This window comes from Phodopus roborovskii, unplaced genomic scaffold (assembly GCF_943737965.1).
Source record: "Phodopus roborovskii unplaced genomic scaffold, PHOROB, whole genome shotgun sequence".
NCBI lineage: Eukaryota > Metazoa > Chordata > Mammalia > Rodentia > Cricetidae > Phodopus > Phodopus roborovskii.
In genome coordinates this window covers 30,683-54,982 of record NW_026125722.1, presented here as the reverse complement: position 1 = coordinate 54,982, position 24,300 = coordinate 30,683, and the positions used below count along the sequence as shown (strand labels likewise).

Below are 24,300 nucleotides of genomic sequence, written 5' to 3'. Positions count from 1 at the left end.
ATTATGAAATGTGAAGGTAATTGGATTGAGATAGAAGAAAAGTCAACCTGAGGGAGATAACCTAGTCCCAAAAGGCAAATATTGCATGTTAAATTAGCTTTAAGCTTTCGATAGGCATGCTACAAGCCAAATAATCACAAAAATTAGGTTTCAGATAGGGAACCAGGAGGTAAGACAATGTCACCCTAGGAAGAAGAAATAGAACACAGTGTTACAGTGAAACAAAAGAAAAAAGTAGACTAGGAAGATTAAATATGAAGAGGATAGAAAAGAAGATGAAAGAGGGAATGTGGAAAGGGACAGCTAACACTGCCGGCCATTTGAAAAACCATATGGAAACACAATTGTAGAAGCATCCTAAAATATACATAAGTATAAAAGGAGTCTAAATGAAGTACTAAATAGTAGGGCAAACAATGCCCCAACTAGACATCTTCCATCATCAATTAAACCTGTGTTGATCCACAAGCAGGAGACAGAAGGAGGGCACTGTAGTATTAAAAACTAAGAAGTTCTACTGAGCATTATGGAACATCTTTTTAATCCCAATACTAAGGAGGCAGAGGCAGGAGAATATCTGTAAGTTTGAGGCCAGCCTTGTCTACACAGTAAATTCTAGTACGGCCAAGACTACAAAGAGGAACCATCTCCCAAAAAAAATCAAGCAATAAAATTAAAGAGAAAAATGTAGTTGTAATTTTTCAGAAGAAATAATGACAATATTATGAAAGTCCTATGTAAGAAAACAATGAAATACATTTTATCAAAGCTTAAGTTTTATTCCGTTTGCTTGCTTCATTTTAGATTATCATCTGAAGCACAACAGGCACATATACATGCATTGAACAGATGTGTTTAATGCAAAATTAATAATTTTGTGGTGGTATCAGTATTGGCATTTACTATGTGCTTACTAGTACAACAAATATAGAAAATAAATGACAACTGATAGAAGGGCAATGATTAAATGCAAATCCCTCTTTTCAAGAGGAAATTTTTGTACTTAACATAAAAATATGTGCACATGGATAAACACATTTACTTAGAACAATGTAAATGTAGTGGAAGATGACAAAAACCGCAGGATATGAAAGGCCAAACACTATAAATGCCTTCAAATCTCACTTTAAGCATTGTCTGTGCAACAAAACTTGTCTCAAGAAGAAAAAAACTGATGATAGATAGATAGATAGATAGATAGATAGATAGATAGATAGATAGATAGATGATAGTTGATAGGTAGAAGACAAGTCTCCGAAGGGATCTTTTGAATTACAGAGATCAAATTCAACAGTGAGGTTCCCATGGGAGTCAATGATCTCTCAGGCAAAAAACCTGAGAACAGACATAGTTTCTTCTGGCAGTCAGATGGCCCAGAAGGAAGAGAACAGAAGTTTCTGCAAATACTCTGTAGAGCATTTAGAAACTACCTGCCTGTGACCCTGTTCTCGAGCTGATCTCCATTGTTGTTTTGATATCTATCAATGTTGTTTTGATACTGTACTTTTCAACGACAATTTTTCTCAACAGTGCTTCATATTTTTACCTGTCAATATTATTTGCATAACCAATACAGTTCCATAGTCATAGTCACACAGGACCACATCCTCCCATGAAATCATACGTACACAGGACCACACCCTCCCAGGAAGTCATAGTCACACAGGAACACATCCTCCCATGAAGTCACAGTAACACAGGACCACATCCTCCCTTAAAGTCATGGTCACAGAGGACCATGTGCTCCCAGAGTGACTTTGTTTCTGAAGAGACTAAAGATTGAGCTAAATCTTATCCTCTGGGAACAGGGATAAATGGCATGTCTATGGATGAATAGTGTGCTCTTCACAATGCAGTCACTCCCCTGCTGCCACAGGTTTTGAAGTATATATTCACTAAGGAATGAATGTGACTGACAGATGCTGTAAGACTCTCAAGAGGATTCAAGTTCAGTTCCCAAAACCTATGCCAAGTGACTCATAATACCCTTTTATACCAAAGCAAAGAAAATCCATGTCCCCTGCCCTTGAGGTCACATGCAGTCATTAATACACACATGTAGCACTCCAGCACATGTGTGGGTGTGCACACACATGCATGCACGCATGCACACACGCAAGCACACACATGCACACAAATACAAACGCACTCACATATTCATGCATACATGCACATGCACACACTCACTCTCACACACACTCCTTTAAAAATAATATTTTTTTCAAGTTGTATATTGAATCATAAAGTACTGACTGCATCCATGGTTTCTGTCTCCAAAGGTCTCTCTCCTTTTTCTATTAACCGCAGCCCCTTACTGCTTGAAGCATGATCTACAACCTCTCAATGTGCTAACATAGTTAGAATGCTTCTTACTGCAAATCTCTGAATGATGTAGGCAAATAAAGACTCAGAATATGTTATATGAGGCTAAGGTTTTCTTTTTATTTATAGTGGGTCTTGTTTTTCTGAGTTTCTCCCCTGACAACTAAAAAACTTTATCTTTCTGAGTACAAAGTGAAGTTCCACAATATTTAAGAGGCAGAGAGGAGGCACCGGCCATTGTCTGCCAAAGACCATTATTCAGTGATTTCATCTCCCTCTTGTTTTTTTCTATTTCCATGTAAAAACAAATAAAAATCTCCACAGTAATTAACCATCATCACTGCAATACACATCGGAAGCTGAAAGTACCATGTCACCTTTCACAAAAACAGTAACCAGAGTCAAAACATTCATCACAACTAACAGTACCTATGATGCTACAATCTTCCAGGACTTGCCATTACTATGTTTGTATAAAAAAAAAAAAAAAGCAATTCTTGCCTCTTGTCTTCATCTAGCCATGGAAAATTTGATGCTAAACACTCTATGTATTTTCCTCCTGGGTATACCTCTGTGTTAAAATTTTCACTGAGTTATTTTAGTATCCAAACTTGAAAGGGGCATTTGAGTGCACATAGTTTAATAAGGAAATATAGGCAGCAATGAAGAGGGGGTTTTAGAGGGATCATAAAGGGAGTTTCAAGAATGAAGGTATAATAACTTCTTCAAGAGCAATATGACAGCAACACACAGTTTTTATTACATGCATTCATTATATGTATGTATGTGCACATAACATCCATTGGAGGGTCAGGAGACAATCTTTGGTAGTCACTTCACTCCATCCACAGTGTCAATTCCAGTTATTAAAGTTGTGTTGTCAGGGTTGGTGTCAAACATCATCTTTATTTGGCCATCTTGATGGAAGCCCATGGGGAAGTTTTTAAAAGTGCTAATCCTAAAGCAGAGCAAACCTCTGGGTGTGTAAATTTCTGCTCTGCTATATAAACGGGGAAATAGCTAGAATTACATTTCTTGTATAGTCTTTCTGATAAAAGCATAGAAATTTCTCCTTGAACAAAGGGTTAATAATATTTTCTTCTTTAGGAAAACATTACATCAAATTTCTAACTCTCCTTTAGAAAGCAGGTAAAGGTAAAGGTCATCTGCATCACTCGGAACATTGCTATAGCAACACAATACTGATTCATAAGACTTATCTAGATTGTAAAAGAACTGAGGACACTTAAAATTCATATCTTAGTGACTGTTGTAACTATGACAGTAAGTATTGGCTCCTGCTTACTACATGCTCCTTCTAACTCCAGGTGGCCTGTTGGTCTTGGTCCTTCTTGGCTGAACACTTGACTTGGGTGGAGAGGTGGCAATGCCTGATAAAGAAGACTGAGCTGTACACAGGGCTGAAGCAACACCTTGGAAACATGACTGGTGGTGGCCTACTGCCCGTTGTGAACCCCACTTCTGACTTAGACTTTGATTACTTCTGCTGGCACTGCCATGCCCAAATGCCCATCAAAAGTGATATTTTGCATATTTTAAATTGATATGATGCATGGTGGTTAAAAAACATGGAAAGAGATTATTACGACTTTCCATGTCTCCAAAGTTTTGAGTAACAAAATAAACCTCACAATCATCATACATTGCTTTATTATTGAATATATTTTAAAACAGAGCTACACTGCATTAGCATACACATGTATATTAGAAATTCAAAGCACAAATTTGAGGTTCACCAACTTTGTTTTCAGAGAATGAAAGGGAATAACACTGAGTCGACAAACAAGAAAAATGATGACGATTTTATTGATAAATGTTTTAAATGTTATCTGAAATTTCATTTGAGTATAACTGTATTAATTTAGAGGAATATGCTTAAAGGATGTCATAATTTTTCAAATGGCAAATATAACTCTATAAAGCTTTGAGGTTTTCCACTTTTACATTTGTGTATTTATGGGCATTGGTCACACTTACTGAAGAAGAAATAATATTGCATTGATCACACATGATCTTGTGCCTCAGTTGTCAAAACAGAATTCCTATAAGGTCACAGATTTTCTGGCTCCAACCATTATAAGTGAGCTCCAGAAAGGAAATGTTTTGGTGAAACAGCCTGCTTCCCACAACAGTCATTTTCTTATATTCTTGGTTTGAGCCTAGCCTTTAATGGCTGAGCCATCTCTCCAGCCCAATAGTCTCAAATGAGCACACAGCACGAAGAATGAGAGGCTGCAGACTTGCACGTAGCCTCCTGGAACTGCATAAATTCCTCATCCCAATTCCCTCTATAAAGTCTAAGTACCTCTTCCTTCCTTGCAGCCCTATATTTCCCATGAAAGAGTGCTTGTCCTTTACTGTTTGAAGTACTTTCATCTGTTGAGGTCAGACTGTGGTCTTTTTCCTGCCTTCTGTCTGTATACTCTGTGCTCCAAATCTAACAAAGCAGCCATGAGCTGGTGTAAGGATGACATCCTACTTCCCTATCAAGTTGTTATGACAACACAGCCTAACCAGGACCACTTAGTAGATAGAGGATTCATTTGACCGAACAATGCCAGGTTGCAGTTCATCATAGCATGGAAGTCACAGCAACAGAAGCTTGAGTGAAGTTGTCATACCATACCCATAATCAGGAAAAAAAGGGCATAGAATGCTTCCAAGACATGTTCTACTCAGTCTTTCCACTTCACTCAGAGTGCACGACAGATCTGGAAAAGGAGCTGCCCATGGTCAGGCTGTATCTTCCTACAGGGTTTATCAAAATCTGCCACAGATGCTCACACACAAACATAATCCAGATGAGTCCATACTGAGATTCTCTTCATGGTAATTCCACCCTGAGTCAAGTTGACTGAACTTGATGGAGCCTCTTTCTTTCTTCCTTCCTTCCTTCTTTCCTTCCTTCCTTCCTTTCTTTCTTTCTTTCTTTCTTCCTTTGCTCCTTCTGTTTTAGAAGCATATGTTTCTTTATTAATATATCTCCTAGCATAATCTAGTAATAAGCTTAATATCTTTTTTGTGGCTATGCAAATTTATTTTTTAAATTTTTATCTAATTTTATTAATGTATTTTTTACATTCCGACCTCAGTCCTCCCTCTCTCCTCTCCTCCCATTCTCTCCACTCCCTGCTCCTCCTATCTGCTCCACAGAGAGGGTAAATCCTCCTAGTGTAAGTCTACGAAGTCTGTCCCATCATTTAGTTGAGGCAGAACCAAGGCACCTCTCCACCTTTACACCCCTGTGTCTGTGCTGGGCATGGCATGTCTCCATTTAGAAACGGCTCCACTCAGTCAGTTTGTGCATTAGTGTTAGGTCTTGTACCCACTTCCAGTGGCCTCAGATATTGTCCCAGAAACATCATTGTGACCTAAATTAAGGGAGTCTAGTTTGGTCTTATTCAGGTTCCCCATTTGTCAGACATTAGTTATTGATCTCTCACTAGCTTGGGTCAGCTGATTCTGTGGGTTTCCTCATCATAGTTCTGACTCCTTTGTTCATATTTTTGTTCCTCCCTCACTTTGATTGTAGTCCAGGAGTTTGGCCCATTGGTTAGTTTTGGATTTCTGCATCTGCTTCCAAACAGATGGAGAGTGTTTCTAAGGCTCCTGAGGTGGTGAGCATAAGCTGTTACACTTCCTAACACTAATCTTCAGTCTGAAGTAGGAAGAAGCCAACATTTGTCCCTCTAGTGCACACTACATAGGCATCCACTGCAGTCATTGTTTATGTGTAACTAAGTTGTATCTTCAAGTCTCTTGGAGACTTGAACCAGTCAGTAAAAATCATTAAGAAAGTCTACTAAACAACCATTAGGGAAGCAAACATACCTCAGGAATTATTGTATGATTTCACCCAGCTATGCCAATTTTCCTGGAAGCAGATGGAGCACCAATGACAGACCAAAGCAATGACTGCAGACAAGTCCATCTTGGGGAACTAACACATTTATTTACATTACTTACAGGAGCATGGATGATCCAAAATCAGTCAGCCACAGTCCTCTCCAGCATCTTACAGGTTTGTGTTCAGCTCCCCCTGCAGCCCCAGACACTGTACACTCAGAGCACAGAAGTACACAGCAGAATCACTCAGGTGCACAGAGGCTTTCTTCAGGTGGAAGGAAGACTTCCTCTTCTGAAACTCAGCCTTAAAGCCATTCACGCCATGAACCACAGGGTCTCCTGAAATGTACCCGAGGAGAAACTGAAGGCCTTGGCCATGGTGATGCATGTACCAGAAGAGGTAAGAAGCTCCACCATAGGAACAATTGCATCTGAGTGCCACAGAGTTTTCTTCGAAGACAGAGACATAAGAATCAGGCTGAGTAACTGACTGTGCTTGGATGTCTCCTGCAAAATCAATAAATGTGATGCAGACTTCATGGAGAAAAATGTTCTTACTACAATTCAAGTGAGAAAAACACTGATTCATGTACATACATAAATAATGAGAATGTTTTACTCACCCAGGAAAAAATGCACCCCCAGGAACGAGATGAGGACTGGAAGCATGGCTGAGCACTGGGAACACCTCTGCTGCCTTTCTGGAAAAGCTTGTCACATGCAGGGAAGTGGCTGAAGTCCCAGTTCTTGAAGACAATGGCACAAATCTGACTAGACACCTTCCACTTTTAGAAAAAATTCTAAAATAAGCCTGTAGAAGTGGCCCTGGTACTGGGAACTTTCTGGCGTCTGGCTATTTTCACTTCTTCACTTATCAGATGTTCTAAGAACTCACCCAGATACAGTGAGCAACTGAGTGGAAGTGGGGATCAACTGCAGATATGGAAGCAGCTAATCTGTGCAACATCGCCCTCTGGCTCAGGATAAAGCCGCTGAAGCAAACCTATGTCTTCTTTCTGTGTAGAACACACCTCATGTTCCTAAACTAATCTGTGCTGTGTTTGTTGAGTCCTAATCTAATGAAAAACAGGACATGCAAAATGGAAGGGTAATTTTCTTTAGAAAAAAATGGCCATATGTTAAAACTATTAAATTTGGAGGTCATCACCACTTGAATATAAACACATAAGTTGCAAGCAGCCCTGCTGCCTAAACATTGTCAAAATCCAGAGACTGGATCTTCAAAGTGTGTTTTGTTGAATCTTTGAATCCAGAGAAAAATCCTGCCTTCCAGGCATTTTCTCATAGCATTTATTTTTAGAGAGCCAGAACAATGGAATCAGTTTGAAGTTCTGTCTTATCCTTCTGACCAGGTGGCTCTTGGATCTGAGATGTCCTTATTTTTCTCCCCACATCTCTCCTCCTGCCCCATTCCTTCCTCAATTCTCTACCCCTACATCACCCTATGTTTAACTGAGAACAAAAAAATCATTAGCAGTGTGTTTTCCTGAGGATTCCTTCTTACAGAAGAAATCCACATTTTCTCTCACAATTCATATGCAGAGAGCCCTCTCACTGACTGGTTGAAATGGAAACCAGTTTGTCCAGAAGCTATACATAACCCTACTGGTTTCATGAAGGGAAGAGCTAAGGCTCCTTAGGCTTTTAGAATTGATTCTACTAAAGAGTCTACTTTTTATCCTAATCTGGATTTGGTACCTTCTAATATCCCTAAGTCCTTGTGGTGGTTATGACCCCCAGAGACTCATGTGTGTGAATGCCCCCTATAGGTAATGGCACTATTAGAAGGTGTGTCCTTGTTTGAGGAAGTGTGTCACTGTGGAAGCAGGCTTTAACTTCTTTTATGCTAAGGCTATACCCAGTGTGGCACAGTGTCTCCCTCTGCTGCCTACAGACCAAGATGTAGAACTCCTAGTTGCTTCTCCAGCACTATGTCTGCTTGTATGTTGCCATGTTTCCCACCATGATGATAATGACTAAATGTCTGAACTACAAGCCGGCCCTACTTAAATGTTTGGCTTAAAAAGAGTTGCCATAGTCATGGTGTCTCTTCACAGCAATAGACATCCTAAATATGACAATCCTGGTCCACTTGTTTACTGAATGCCCTAAAGTTTGATCACTGTCTGTAAGGATTAATATCCCTATGGCAATTGCCTGAGCAATATAGGCTCCAACCAGAAGTGGAATGGGGAGAGATGTCCCTCACTTCTTGAGCCTTAAAGCCTGTGGTTCATCTCAAAGTGTGCTCTCTCTTCTTCTCACCATATAGTTACACCTGGGGCAGGATGTGCACTAGCACACACAGGAGGGATTTCTTGGAATGCCTTGGAAAATGGAAATTTAGGTACACCATTTGGGCATGCCCACCAAGTGGTCTCAGAGGCCATAAAGTATTCCTGATGATGATAATTGACCAGGAGTGAGGAATAGAAGCATCAAAGTAAAGTGAGTCTTGTAGGTCAAAGGCCCCGAACACCAGGCAGTTTCCAGCTCCCAGTAGTCCCCCAGTGTTAACATAGACTTTACCCAGGTACAATTTTTTTCCGCTGTTGGGCTGATGGTCTGACTGGTTCGTAAATCTATGTAGCAATGAGATCAAGGATTCAGGCACAGCCAACAATACTTACCAATTCCCAGATAGGAGTGATTAAGCAAAGGTTGAACCTTGTCAAGGGTAAAGAATATAAAAGGATTGGTGATTACATTTCTCCTCTGGCTTATGAAAAAGTTTTCTAATATCCTGAAAACTAGTCAGCAGTGGTGAAAGCACCCACTCATCTTCTCCATGTTCAGTAAGATATGTATTAGCACATTAGCAATAGTGCTTTGCCAACAGATTGTGGACAACAACCAATAGGATTGGCAATAACCTTAACTTTTGGGGGGTTTGATTAGATGTAACCCTGTCCTGTAACTAGAAGGTTGACAATAGTAGTGAAGATATCTAGTTGGGGCATTGTTTCCCCCATTATTTGGTGACTCCGCTGAGGCTTCTTTCATATGTGTATATATTTTAAGAAGCTCTTATCATAGTAGGTTTCCATAGAAGCCCTCAAACAGTCCTTAGTGTTGGTTGTCATTTCCTATATTACATCCCATGGTGCCACATGACAGACAGGTAGTAGGGACCACTCTCACAAGTTCACAATTTCAGACCTAGTTCACCCACACCTCCACCAAGAGTTGACCCTACTCACCTGCCCAGGGGATGTACAGGGCCTGTTCTCCTGAGTGCTGCAGCTGGTGAGGAGCAGGTGCAGCTCTCCCACTCTTACAACCTCAGGGCCAGCTCTCCCACCCACCTCAGGCACAGAGGGGTCAGAGAGGGCATCTCTTCCTTCCCATACCACCATGTGTCAGATGAGGGGCGGGGCTAGATCTCTCATGCTCATGCTCACTCTGTTTAGTGCACCTGTGCCACTGTAAACAGGGTCAGCTCCACTGTGCTGCCCAGACAGGGTGCAGGGGCCACTTTCCCAAGTGCTGCAGCTGGTAAAGGGAAGGCCAATTCACTTACCTGCTAGAGGTGATAGGGATGAAGGAGGAGGGTGTCTGTTCCTCACTCCCAACACCACACCACAGATGAGGGAATTTGTACCAGCTATGCCCCAATCATGTCCTCAGGACTGGCTCACCTGAGCCCCTATCTACAGAGTAAACTCTAGAGAGCTGCCCAGGTGAGGTGTAGGAGCCTCTCTCCTGAGTCCTCAGCCAGTGAGGGCAGGGACAACTTGTTACAGCCCTATCCTCTCTGCCTTTGGTGGTATCAAGACCCAGGGACATCAAAAGCGTCCATGGCTGCATCAGAGCCATGAACCCAGACCTGGGCCCCAGTAGCAGCCCAGGCCCAGACATTACCACAGCCCGAGGTGGCATTTAAACTGCCCACCCCTTTCACTTATCACCTCTTCCATCTCTTCAGATATGCCTCTGTCCATGGGACATAAACCATTCTGTGTGTGTGTGTGTCTCCCATACCACACCATATAGTTGCTCACCATAGTAGTACATGTCTGCCTGGTTCCACAAGGTCCCTGGCATGTGGGACTGTGTTTTCCCCTTAGATCCCATTGCCCCAAGCCTGTGTGTGGGTCCTAGTCCCACTCAGTCTTCCATGGAACTTAAAAGGACCATGTTCTCTCATCACAAAGCAGTCCTAATAGTGCCCAGCTGCCTATTGCCAGTCCTGGTTGGTGTGGACGTGTTTATGAAGTCCTGTCCTTGTCCTGGAGCTGGAAACCATGAGCTGCATTTGGTTGAGTACCACCCTCCCCCAGCTGCATGGCGTGGGGTGCAGATGTTGCTCAGGATTTTATGCTTTTACCTAAGAAACACTCTTCTGTGTACATACAATATTTTCTTTCTGTGTTCATGTGCTGATTTGACAGCTAACACAATTAATGAATTGCAGTATTGTGACTGAGTGAAAGAAGCAAAACATGGGAGGATTCACACTGTGACTATATTATTCCAGCCTCCTGAGAAATCTCAGGAGAAAATGACACAACTCCACATTGTTGTCACTTGGGTGAAGTGTGGGGGCCTGTTAAAGGAGCTTGTGGCAATCTGGAGTTGAGGACATTTTCAGCAGTGACATGAATGGGACTGCTTGGACATTAACAAGCTTATATTTTCATGAGCTCTGTGCTTATATTTTCTGTCTTTAAAACCCCAAGGTGAGTAACAGAAACATTAACATCCTGATGGTAAGCAGTACCCCTCATCGAGGAAGTCTGGGGAAGGGGTGTCAAGGGCTGGAGCTAACAGCACAGCACTGCTTTGTTTTAGAAACATGTGTGCTTTCTAGTAAAAACGTAAGGTTTACAAGGTAGAAAGGAAAACGCCAAAATATGAAGAAATTATGTGCTCTGACAGCATCCCCTGACATTGTTAAACTGAAGGACACTGGTCTTAAATTGAATTAATATTAATGATGTCCAGATAGATTGATAACATAAAGGTACTAATTACATAGAATTTTTTCTCACAATTTGAGGAAGACATGGACAGCAAACACATGACCATCTTGGTCTAAAATAGGACTATGTTAGAAGACATCAAGACATGGCTATATTTTTATGAAAATGATACTATTTCAGAAAAGTGTGTGCACCTATGCAGACTCTTTCCATAACACCCAATACTAGAATCCTGATGCTCCCTGCCCAGCTGTGCCTTTGAGATTCATGTAAGGGAAGCTCTGTAGACCTATGTCAGTGAACAGGCAACTGTTTGGGGCAGAGAAACAGACTGACAGGCATCTCTGTCCTTTGGATAAATCACAGGTTTATTTCCATGATACTGCTTGGAAGGAGGTCATTGATATGGGGTAATTACTGATTTATGGAGAATAAATGACAAGGAGGCCTTTACATATTTCCTGAAGCCTAGGTCTTGGAGCAGATGTCTGAGAGGGCACAGAGGTCTTCAAGCTTAGAAGTAGTGCTATGTGGAGAGTCTTCCTTTTTTAGTACTGTGACTTTAAGCCTTTCTGTTTTCATCCACAGAAAAAGGTAAAAGAGGATATAAGCTGAAGGAATCTGCCTGGCCTTTTCCCAAGTTCTGGACTAAACAAGTGTAGTTCTGTGTCACTATAGTGTAGGTCAGTACCTTCTTCATCCTGGGATGTCAGGGTATCAGAACTCTGATACCTATATCTTTCCCTTACAAGACTGGTTAGGAAAATAAAGTAAAAAAACAAAAATCACAATCTTGGAAGAGTTTTCTTTCATTTCCAGTAGACTCTTATTGTGAAATGACATAAGCACCATTCCACCCACTCTTGAGGTCTAGGAAACAGCTCTGAGGGTTTGTGTCAGGGCTGCAGGTGTCTGCTGCACACTGTGTCTCTGTAGCACAGAAGTATGCAGCAGTATCTTCAGGCCGGGCAGCAGTGATGGACAGGGAACTGCTCTGGGTGGAGGTGTTAAGGGTCACTCTTAGTCTTCCACTCTGTTTCTCTTTCTCATTTGAACGTATTAAGATTAGAATGGCAGGGCCTCTGCCTAAGACCTGTCTGTACCACTGTAGGGAAGTTATGGATGTTTTATAACTGCAGTTCACATTGACATTTTTACCCTCCTGGATGTTCATGGCCCAAGGATTCTTTTCTTCTAGCTGGCTGTTTACTCCTGCATAGAAACACATGCCAGAGAACAGGAGTCAGTGTTTACATTTTCAAACTGCATCTCACATGTATGTGGACTTTGCTGTCTCTGTTACCCTCACCAGAAACACAAACTCACCTGTCAGTTGCAGAAATAGTGTCACTATCAACATGCCAAGAAGTCTGTCCATTCCTCCCAATGAAGAGCAGATCACAAGAGATGCAGCTTTGGGCCAGACACAATTATTTGGTTTCTGAGCATCTGCCTTGAAGAACCGCAGAAGCAAGCTCAAACACCTCCCTCCCCACCCCCTCTCTTCTTCTCTTGCCAACCACATCACCTCCACTCCCCTCCCCCATTCTGTGAATTCAAACCCAGGAGTGTGAGGAAGGGGAACCATGACATCTGCTGGTGGCCCCATCATCTGGCTAAGAGAGCATGGTCTGCAAGGATGAGGAGTGTACACAGCTGTAAATACAATGTTTTTTGTTCTCTGCCCTTATTAAACTCTTGTTAGATTTCTTCAGCAGCATAGGGAAACAGAAGGCAGAAAAAGAGACTGGAGCCTGGTCTCCACAGGAAGGACAGACACTTTCCTTTAGGAAAGGGAGGTCTGTGTGAGGAAAGGATGGCAGTGAATGTATAAGGATGGTAGACAGTATTGTTTGAATCCATGAGGGGATAGAGCAGTTCCCCAGTCTCTTTGGTTGGCTTCCCAGGATGTGGCTAAGGGGTCCCAGGTCAGTTCCAGGTGCTAGAGCTCCCATTACTCATTCTTTTCTGCTCTGGTTCCTTTTGTTACTTTTGTTCTTCATCCTTTGTTTATCTCAGGAGTTTATTGGTATACTAAGAATATGCTTATTGTTGGTAATCGATATATTGTTTTCAGAGATCTCACGATTATTCCGGCATCCTTACTTGCATGCAATATTCATTTACAATCTTCTTTAATGCTGATTTGGATATCTCAGATAGTCTTCACTGCCCTTGGGATATGTCTTTATGTCCTTTAACTTTAAAGGATTATTTTCTATATAGACTAATCATGGTTGAAGTTCAGTCCTTCTTTCTTACTTGCAACTGTTTATTTTCTTTTTCTATATACTTGGAATTTTGACAATCAAGAAATGAAGTAAGCTCTGATCTATACTTTTATTTTACCTTCTGTATTTATGGATTGTCATAACCATCAGCATCTTGAGAACAACTATGAAGACCAACCAGAGACTCTGAACCACAACCAAAGCAAGAACATAGGCAGAGCTATGCATGAAATGGAAATGTAATTTATGGCAACCAATAACACTTCCTCCTGAGAATAGAGCCATGGCATCAGTGGCAGTTCCTCAGGAAGATTGAAACCAACCTTCTTAAGATCAAGCTATACCACTCTTGGGCATATACTCAAACAATTTTCCATCTACTATAGAGGTACTTGTTAATCCATGTTCATTGCTGTTCTATTCATAGTAGTATTGTCAGATATTAAAAGCAACACAGAAGAATAGATAAAGAAAATGTGCATTCATACAATGGATTATTACCCAGTTTTGAAGAAAATGGCATAATGAAAATTGCTGACAAATGGATGGAACTACAAAAAACGTATTCTGCTTATATGATAGTCATTGTGAAGTCTATGACAACCAAGCTACACTCTATAGAACTACAGAAGAATGGTGAAGTATAACGGAGTAGAGGAAACAGATAGGTCTTAATAAGAACTGAAAATAGAATATATAACCATGGATGGAATGTAGGCTTTTTCTTGAGAAAAAGAGAAGGGTTGTGTGAGGGAATACAGGAAGAGGTAAATAAAATTAAGGGATATTGGAATGTTTGCATGGAAGGCTAATACAGTATAAAAGTCCTAAAATATATACATGCATGCAGGATATGCTAATGAAATTGCCAAATAATGGAGAAGACAGAGTCCCAACTGGCCATCTCTTGTCACCAAATTAAGCTTCCAGTACCATGATTGGGGTAGATGTATTTGGGTTGTTGGCCAAAGAACCCCCCTTGGAACCCTAATTAAGACAAATGTTATGCCCATTAATCAGAGTGATTGGAGTAGGTTCTCCTTAAGGCTACTCGCTGTCTAGCCACAGGTCTTTGAATCTGATATTGATACCTAGTATGTGTTTCTAGTTGTGAAATGGGTCTCTAATCTACTAATCTAATGTTTGATGTCTCCAAGGATGTTTGTGTCACTACTGCACTAGTGGACACACGTTCCTACGTGAGTGGTTTTATATTTTACAAGTCTGTTGATAGGTATGACTGATGATTCAATTTCTCTTCTGGAAGCATAAATAAACCTTCCAGCACTGTAAATATAGCCAGTAGGAATGAAGCCTTCAGGTCCATAAGCATTTTGATTTCTCTGTGATCTGTGACTCAAGTATGTGGGGACTTCAGCAACAGCATCTTACTGTCAGTTCTTGAGAGTAACCAAGAACATTGGCAATGGCCTGTTTGGAATCACATGAAAATTCAGTGACCAACAACCCCAAAGAGATAACCCATTCCAGACACTGTGCTTTTTGTTACACCATGTAATCCTATAGTAGATCAGTATGTATGTATGTATGTATATACACATATTACACATACATAAAGAGAGAGAGAAGAGAGGAATAGATGTAGATAATACATAGATAGATAGATAGATAGATAGATAGATAGATAGATAGATTGATAGATAGATAGATGATAGTTATAGATGCAGGTAGATAGACATGTTTATATCTTTGGAAGCTTCTGCAGTAGCAGTTTCAATATAACTTTTTTTTAAAGATCTCTAATGTTAGTTATCTCTCCCTCTGCCTCTTCAATACCTGCCCTTTAATCTTACATCCTATTCAACCACTCCTCCATTATTCACCTTTTACAGCTATGTTCAACTCTGATCATCGTCTCTAATTTCCAGAACACTGTCAACATTCCAACTGGAACACTCATATCTGAAGATTCAAAGTTAACATTCACAGAAGAGAGAAACGTGGGATGATGAAGCAGGAAGATCATGAAGGTTAGGCCAGTTTAGCCTCCCAAATAAAATCCTGTCTCAAAAATAAATTAATGAACATAAATATAGGAAGGCAACAAATGAGCAGTTAACTGAGCCAAGAGACAAACTACAAATGAAAGAAAATATTGTTAGCTACTCATATGACAGAGGTTTGAACCATTAAACAATAAATTCCTAAAAATGAGCCATGGAAATGAACAGAGAATTCTAAAATGTAGAAATACAAATAGCCAATAATTGAAATAGTCTTAGTCATCATTGAAATGGATGTTAAAATAATTTGATACTTCATCTCACCCATTCAGAATATCTATCATCAAGTAATCAAGTTCTATCAAATGCTGGTGAAGATGTTGGTAAATAGGAGACTTCATTCACCATGGGTGAAAGCACACACTGATGTAACAACTATAGAAATCAGTGTGAAGCATCCTCAGAAATCTGAAAGAGGAAGTGTTGTAGGGTCCAGCTATGTAATTTCTGCATGTTTATGTGAAGAACAAATTCATAATATAGAAACACTTGATTAACCATGTTTATTGGTACTCTATTCACAATTTCTAGGAAATGAATCCAGCCTAGATGGTCTTCAGCAAAAGAATGGATAATGAGATTTTGGTAGAGATTTTATATTGTATATTTGGAACAGAGTCAAATGAATGATGCCTTGTGAACACTGCTTAGGGGAACTGTGAGGGGCTGCAGGGAAAAAGGCAGAGGGCCTTTACCTCAGGTGCATTTTGTTCACAGGACTGATCTTGGACATGATTTCCTGCCCTCTGTGTGAAGCATTTATATTTAATTTATAAGACATACTTAGGTCTTATAGTTTTAAAACAGATGTCAGATCATAGCTATTGAACACAATTTTCAGGGTAATCTGAATATGGATATGCCTTTTGCCTTGCTTTTAAAGTTTCCCACATATAATCTACACAACATGACAAGAATTTGTGTTTAAATTGGTCTGTCCTCAGAAAGTTCTAGGAAGAGGCTGCTATCTTACTACTTAATATATGATTATTGGCATTTATTTACATGTTTTTCTTCTCATGTTTTGCTGAACCCAAACAGCCTTCTTTGGATCATTGCTTTCCTTGTCACATTTGTGTATAAAAATACACTCAAACTGCTGTAAGATTGTCATCAGCATTAGACTGGAATCTGTCCAATTGGTTCAGGTTCTGAGATACCAGAACCAACAGACAAGATCTGCAAAGGTCATCCAAAAAGTCAATATTATATGCATATATATGAATACTATTCATCTATAAAGAAAAATGAAAGGATAGAATTTGCATAAAAAATGGATGCAGTTGGAAAATAATATAGTGTGAGACAAACACATGTAAATCTTAGCTTGTAATTTTTATCTGTATGTATCATCTGACTACAAATGTATGCAGATGTCAGGAAGCTGGTCAGCTTCCCAAGAGAGGGAAAAAATCATTAAGAAGGATGAGTGGGAAGGCAATAGAGCACATGAACTGGAATTGGATGGGGATTCTGGGGGTGTGGGAAAGGAAGTTTCCTTTAGAATGTGGAATAGGGAAATGGGGGAGGGAATAAGCCTGGGGAAGTGTCAACCAAAAATAAATGTGCATGAAATTGCTTTAGAGAAACCAGCTACATTGTAATCAACTTTTTAAAGATTCAAAAACAACAATTTTTTTTAATGGAAAGATTTTAAAAGCAAGCAAGTCAGAGTCCTGTAGACATGATGGTGGTCTTTATGACATGGCATGAGGTGAGTCCCTCAGCCATTTGTATGCCATCCAGCTGAACAACATAGGCACATCATTGTACATCAGTGTACATTGTTGTAAAACCATCATCCCAAAAGAAGAGTGGGAAAATTCCAGACAAAACAATAGTGTGCTTTTCTCTTTAGGACTGGTTATTTTCAAAATGCCAAAATATTTTCTCAACCAATCAAATGCTCTCTACCCTTGCTCTTATTTTCCATTGCCTGTGGTCTGTGCTCTAAGGACTTGGCAGCACCCAATAGGTTTGGGTACAGGGTGCAGGTGCCTGGGGAGCACTGTGTGTTCACTGCACACAGGTAGACAGCTGAGTCACTGTGCTGCGAGTCTCTGATGTGCAGGGAAACATGCAGGCTGGCTTTATTGAGATGAACCCTAAATCTACCATCTTCCTTTTCACCATTGGAGAAGATGGACATCAGAGCCTTGGGGCCTTTCCCTGGATGCTGTCTGTACCACCAGAAATACTGAGAATTCTGATCACTGTAAGTGCAGTTGAGGGAAGCCATGGCTCCCTCTGGGACACTGAGGGATTCCGGAGTCTGCTGCACCTTCTGCTGGCTGCTCACACCTGTGCAGAAAGACAAAGGTCAGACAAACAAGACTGGATGCATATAAATGCTAACTCCCCAGAACGGCTTTGCCGTGGGCCTCCCACCTGCTTTGTTTCAGCATGAGAACATTATTATTTCTACCCTCCCTCCTAAAATATGTGAACTCAATTCCCTAGCATACAGCAACATTAAGTTCCCATAGAAATGGTCAAACTCACCCTTCAGTTGAAGCCAGAGTACCACTATTGAAACACTTAAGGGATGCATTACTGTTTTCAATGAAGATTCACAAGTTGAAGTGATCTATAACAAACAGACTGGCATTAGGGAGTTCAAATGCTTCTGATGTGGAATGCAGGAAAAAAAGAAAAACCCCAAACTGTTCATCCAATTAGAAAGAAGGTCATAGTTTTCACTGACACACAAAAAGCCCTCCTTCTTTCTCTAACCTCCCTCACAACTCACACAGGCACAAAGGACTATGGGAAAAATTGCCTCTGAATCTCTGAGAAGACACTGCCATCATGTGGATTCACCTTAGTGTCAAATATTTTAAGCCATTACTCTTCCTATGTAGACGATTAAAACAAGGAATAGTGTTGTAGATGAGGAGTTTAAGACATTTGTTCAAGTTTATGCATGAGCGTACTTACACATACATTTTCCACCAAATGACAGCTTATTTTCAGCAAATAAGTTATTTCACTAGTCGTTTTTGTAATATTTCTTCTAAAGAAATTCTCACAATCAGATAATACTTTATGTTCTTTATCTCTTCTCAGTGTCAACTCATGGAACCTTGTATTGTTTCTTCACCATCAATATTAATTTTTATATACTTACAAATATCTGTTTAAAACAAAATAGCTTTAAAAGAGGCTCAATACATATAACACCAGCCCATAGCCTAGCTACATTTTATGTATGTATTTGTCTATTAATTCATTCATTTATTTTTGTACATTTTATGTGTGTTTGTGTTTGTGGGGGTGGTATGGATGAAGACATCAGTGTATGTGTAATCATGAGGTACATGTGGATAGGTTAGAGGTCAACATCAGGTGTTGTCATTGTCTTTGATTACTCTTCACTTTGTTTTATTAAGGCTTTTAAAAGGAAACCCTGATCAATCAATTAGAAAAAGAACTGTCCTAGATTTCACTGCTATTTCAACAAGTCCTTCTCTTCTTCCCTGCCTACCCTCTCTCATACACAGACACAAACTTGAGAAATTGCCTCTGGGTCTTTCTGAAGCTAGAGCTCATCATCACAGGCTGCCTTGTCAATGAACTCCACAAACTATACTGGCATGTCTCACCAGTGCTAGGGCTACATATGTGGGTCCAGTAATGGATAGTATATGTGTTCAGGGTATCAGGACACAGTTCTTCATTCTGGTGAGACAGGAACTTCACTGGTTAAACCATCTCTCCAGTCCCTATTTTTTATTAGTAGTCATATTTATACAAAATATTCTACTTATTGTAACATTGAAATACACAAGTATAAGGTATGTTACTAATATTCACTCATTTGTAATCATTGGTGGTCAACTGAGTAATTCCATAATTTGGTTAATATGAACGGTATCAAAACAGCATGGTGAGCATATATCCTTATTGTGAACTTAGTTTGATTCCTTCAGATGCACAGCTAGGAGTGGTAAAGCAATTTGTATTTGTAGGGGAGTTTTAGACAAGAAACATCACACTAAATTCCATAATGGTTTCACTAATTTATATTCTGATCAACTACATACAAGAGTTCATTTCTCATCATGTCCACAACATCATAACCTTTTGGGTTTTTCGATGATAGCCATTATTTTGGGACTAAGCTGGATCTTTAGCATAGATTTTATTTGGTCAGCTATTTCTTCAGTAAGATAATACTAGAAGTGCTTGGAATTCTCCATACACCAGTAACAAACAGCTGTGGCAGGGAAGCTGGTGATCACCTAGTGGGTACTGTGCTCCATTCCTGAGACAGAAAATAGAACATCCTAGGAAGACAAAAAGTGGAGCTGTGGAGAAAGCAAAAGTATAAGCTTTATCCACTGGAAAGGGAGGGTAATTAGGACTAATTAGCTAACTGGGCTTTGGCTAGGGAGTTATTGGGCCTATGCTTCTTCTTCTTTCCACTATTAATCCTGTTAATGTACCCGACCCCTTGCCTTCCCACCAGATCAACTCAAGTTTTCTTCTGGGAAAAGAAGTTATCATATCAAGAAGTTTTCTTTTGCTTTCTCATCTGTCCATACTCCTCTATCTTTTTCTCAGCCCCAACCATCAGAGAACAATACACTGTTGTCAATGATAGTGTCATGATTGCTCTAGCTACTAAACCTGTTGCTCCAAGTGCAAGCTCTGCAAATGGTTTTTCTTTTACTTTTTCTTTTTTTTTCAACACTTGGGAAAAAATTTTTTAAAGTAGTATAGTAACTCAGGGCCCTGCAACAGGTACTTAAGATTTATTCATCAATAAACCAATCCATCTAATCTTTGACCCATGCCAGTATCTGCTCACAGCTATGGAGACTTTCTACACTATTGGTTTCTGTATATTCTTGGGGTATTTCCCACCAGGGACTGCATTTTATTTTCTGTTTTTTTTTTTATTTAGGTAAAACTCATGTGTAGAACAGTTTATTGTAAGATAAACCCATTAGTTCTGATTGCATTTAAAGAAGATGGAACTCATACCTGGAACTGTCAATGAGGTCAAGAACATATGACTAGATGGGCTATAGAACCTAGAGACAACCTAGTACTATTCAGCTAAGTAGAGTGAGCCTTATAGTGGCTCTTAATGACATGTTGCTATATCAATAAATCAGGACATCACACAACCCTCATTTAAAGAAGTTTCTTTTTATAGTAGATGGTGAGTAACATTGAGACGTATAGCTGGTCTATGTGTGGAGAATGAAAGACTTCTAAATTCTCAGTCATAATAGGATGTCTATATGCTAACCCTTCTATTAAGATGCATTACTCTTCACAGAAACAAGAATGGAAGGACTGTGAGAGCCACAAGTAGTGGATGACTTCAAGGACACAGTGTTTTATGAGTAAACTAGGCAGATACATATAGGAACTCACAGAAATTAAGGCAATGTGCACAAGACCTGTGAAAGCTCAGTACAGACAACATTCTCATAGAGAAAAAAGACATGAATTCCCATCCCTACCTGAAAGAAATTGGTATTTGATAACTGCCAGGAGGAGAGTTAGTTTTCTTTAATGGTGCCGTCCTCGGTGTATGGACCACGTAGAAAGGTGGGCTCCACCTCCAAGAGTAGTTTCCAACACAAACCATACTTTATGAGAAAGAGGGAGGAGAGTTAGAGACAACAGGGAGAGAGATAGAGAGTACAAAAGAAGAAGGAGGAGGAGAAGAGGAGGAAGAGGAGGATGAAAAGGAATAGGAGGAAAGAGAGGATGTACACAAGGTTGGTGAGGTAGGAATGTAGGGTGGATCTGAGAGGAGTTGAGGATGGAGGGTGAATATGAATAAAATTGTATTAAATTCTCAAAGAATTAATAAACATTTAATTTAAAATTGTTTTTAGCATAGATTAAAATTAAATGAAAAAAAATCAGGTGTTTCTTTCTTAAGGCCCATGGATCAAAGAGATCTCAATAGCAAAGAACACAGTCTAGGAGAGATTTTGCAGATGATTGCAAAGACAGAACAAGATTATTAGAAAGTCTCCAGATCTTTGTAGGTTTTGGAAGCTTGGTCTTGACCCCTTTTCTTATCACTCCTCCCTCTCTGCAACTGGATTCCAGGAGTTTGGCTCAGTGTTTAGCTGTGAATGTCTGCTTCTGTTTCCATCAGCTACTAGTTAAGGGCTCTATGATGGCATATAAATTAGTTATCAATCTCATTATCAGGGAAGGACATTTAATGTTTTTTCACTGTTACTTAGATAGTTAGTTGGGGTCATCCTTGTAGGACTCTGGACATTTTTCTAGAGTTAGTTTTCTCTTCAGACCTATAATGGCTCCCTCTATTATGCTCTCTCTCTCTCTCTCTCTCTCTCTCTCTCTCTGTTTGTCTATTCATCCCCCAACTCAAACTTCCTGGTCCCACATGTTCTCCTCTCCTCCCCTTCTCTTTCTCCTAGCTCCCTCTCCACTCACTGCTCTCCCCCATCCCAATATGCTCAGGAAATCTTGTTCCTTTCCCCTTCTGTGAGGGACCTTGTATGAATCTCTTAGGTTCCTCCTTGTATCCTAGTTTCTCTGGTGGTGTGAATTATAGGCTGACGATCCTTTGTCTATGTCTAAAATCCATATATGCATGAGTATATACCATGTTCCCTTTTTTTGTGCCTGGGTTACCTCATGCAGGATGGCTTCTTCAAGTTCCATGCAAATTTCAAGATTCCATTGATTTTTTTTCCCCCACAGAGTAGTATTCCACTGTGTAAATGTGCCACATCTTTATCCATTTTTCAGTTGAGGGGCATCTAGGTTGCTTCCAGGTTATAGCTATACAAATAATGTTGCTATGAACATAGTTGAACAGACGTCTTTGTTGCATGGATGTGGATCATTTGGGTATATGCCTAAGAGTGGAATTGCCAGGTCCTATGGTAGTCTGATTCCAATTTTCCTAAGGAACCACTATACTGATCTCCAAAATGTCTGTACAAGTTTGCCACATAGAGACTGTGGGAAGCTACAGCCCCAAGATGGTGCCTGGCTGGATTTCAGGTAGTCCGGAGCTTAGCTGTAAACAAGCCTTATTTGGAAGTGCTTGATGGATCTGGTGCACTTCCTCCTTCTGTGGCCTATCCCGGATCGCCAGGTGGCATGTGCTGATTGGGCAGTGAGCGCATATTTAAGGGTTCTGGAGGGCAGGCATTCTGCCTGGAGGTATAGAAGGAAGTGAGACATGAGTTATGGTATCCAGTTTTTCAGGATAATGCAGGGCAACGCTATCATGAGCCTATTGATTTTAAAACGATTAAAGCACTTGCTGAATCAGTCTGCACTTATGGGATAACTTCTGCTTTTGCAATAGCACAGATGGAAGCTCTTAATTGCCACATGGTAAAACCATTTTGAAGAGTAATGCCACCTGGATTAGAGGTTGATGGCCTATAGCCTAGGAGAGGGGTAACTCAACTATTCCCCTGCAACCCAGGTGGGCTCCTTATTGTAATCAAAACCCAGCTCAACATGGAGCCTCTAATCCTTTTGTGTTTGTGATTGATTAGCAATAGCACCTTTGCAAGCTCTAGTGAGAGAATGCTAAATTGTATGCCTCAAGTATGCTTCTATTCTTTATGTTGGGATGGAGGAAAATTTCCTTTGGCCCTTGTGACCAGAATGCCCAGGTATGTTCCCTGTTCCGGTAGAGAGCCAAGCATCATGACCCTCTTCAGACAGTGGAGAGATTTTGGAATCACTGCTGCTATCATGGTTGCCATTACAGCTGGAGCTGTGGTAGCCACCAAGGCTGCCATCACCATGCATTCCACTGTCCAGACTGCAGCTGCCTTAAATAACCTGTCAGCGAATGTAGCCATTGCTTTGGACATATAATCTTCCCTTAATGCTCAATTAAAAGGTGGTATTATGTTCCTGAATCAACGAATTGATCTAGTTCAGGAACAGATTGACAGTTTGTGGCAGTTGGCACAAATAGGATGTGAATGGAAGATGACGGGGCTATGTATGACCTCTGTGCCATATCAAAAGTATTCGGTGGCTGCCAATATGTCTAACCAGCTTTCTCAGTATCTTTTAGGCAATTGGTCCGGCAAATTCGATAAGTTAATGCAGGACCTGAGACTTTCCATCGTGCATGTGAATTCCACCTGGATCGACATCTTGGTTGCAGAGGGAGTATCTACATGGATCACTCAAGCCATGAACCACCTAAAGGAATGGGCAGGAATGGGTGCCCTGGGAGGGGTGCTTATCTCAGTCAGTCTCATTGCCTTATGGTGTATCTGCAGGATGAGGGTTACACAGCAGAGAAGTAATGCCATGATTGCACAAGCCTTCGCAGCCCTGGAGGCAGGGCAATCACCTCAGGCTTGGCTAACTGTGTTAAAAGGCTAAGCAGTCATTCACGCTCAGGATGCGAGACGGAGTACTGCACTTGAGGCCAGCTTCTAGTGGCTTCATGGAGGGAAAATCTGAATGCATATGGGTTGGTATCATAATCCCATCTCTGAGAAAAGATACCGGAAAGGTGTGGCACCAGCTTGACTGATAACTGGGCATGGGGCCATTACAATGTCCCTTGTTCATCAGAGATCAGATCTCTCCCCTTGCCTGCTGCCTTTAAAACAAAAAAGGGGGAACTGTGGGAAGCCACAGCCCCAAGATGGCACCTGGCTAGATGCCAGGTAGTCCGAGTTTAGCTGTAAACAAGCCTTATTTGAAGTGCTTGATGGATCTGGTTCACTTCCTCCTTCTGTGGCCTATCTGGGATCGCCAAGTGGCATGAGCTGACTGGGCAGTGAGTGCATATTTAAGGGCTTGCTGGGGCTCGGGGAGGAGAAGCAGAGCAGAAGCTGATGTACAAGATTCCTGAATAAACTGCTTGAGGTAGACGCGACAGAGACAGTCGATCTGAAGAAGGGGGAGCTCATGCCCCCCCCCCAGACT

General features: G+C 40.7%; 3 gene segments (V, D, J or C); all 3 read right to left on the bottom strand.

Moving 5' to 3' along the window:
• Window positions 1-6,358: 6,358 nt before the first annotated feature.
• LOC127217542 (T cell receptor alpha variable 8-3-like) lies at window positions 6,359-6,858 on the bottom strand. The segment is given in 2 exon segments: window positions 6,359-6,696; window positions 6,813-6,858. Coding segments are annotated over 2 exon segments (384 nt in total).
• Window positions 6,859-11,958: 5,100 nt separating this feature from the next.
• Window positions 11,959-12,510, bottom strand: LOC127217541 (T cell receptor alpha variable 17-like). The segment is given in 2 exon segments: window positions 11,959-12,344; window positions 12,459-12,510. Coding segments are annotated over 2 exon segments (438 nt in total).
• A 4,768-nt stretch (window positions 12,511-17,278) lies between these two features.
• LOC127217540 (T-cell receptor alpha chain V region 2B4-like) lies at window positions 17,279-17,938 on the bottom strand. The segment is given in 2 exon segments: window positions 17,279-17,688; window positions 17,890-17,938. Coding segments are annotated over 2 exon segments (459 nt in total).
• Between the last annotated feature and the right edge of the window lie 6,362 nt (window positions 17,939-24,300).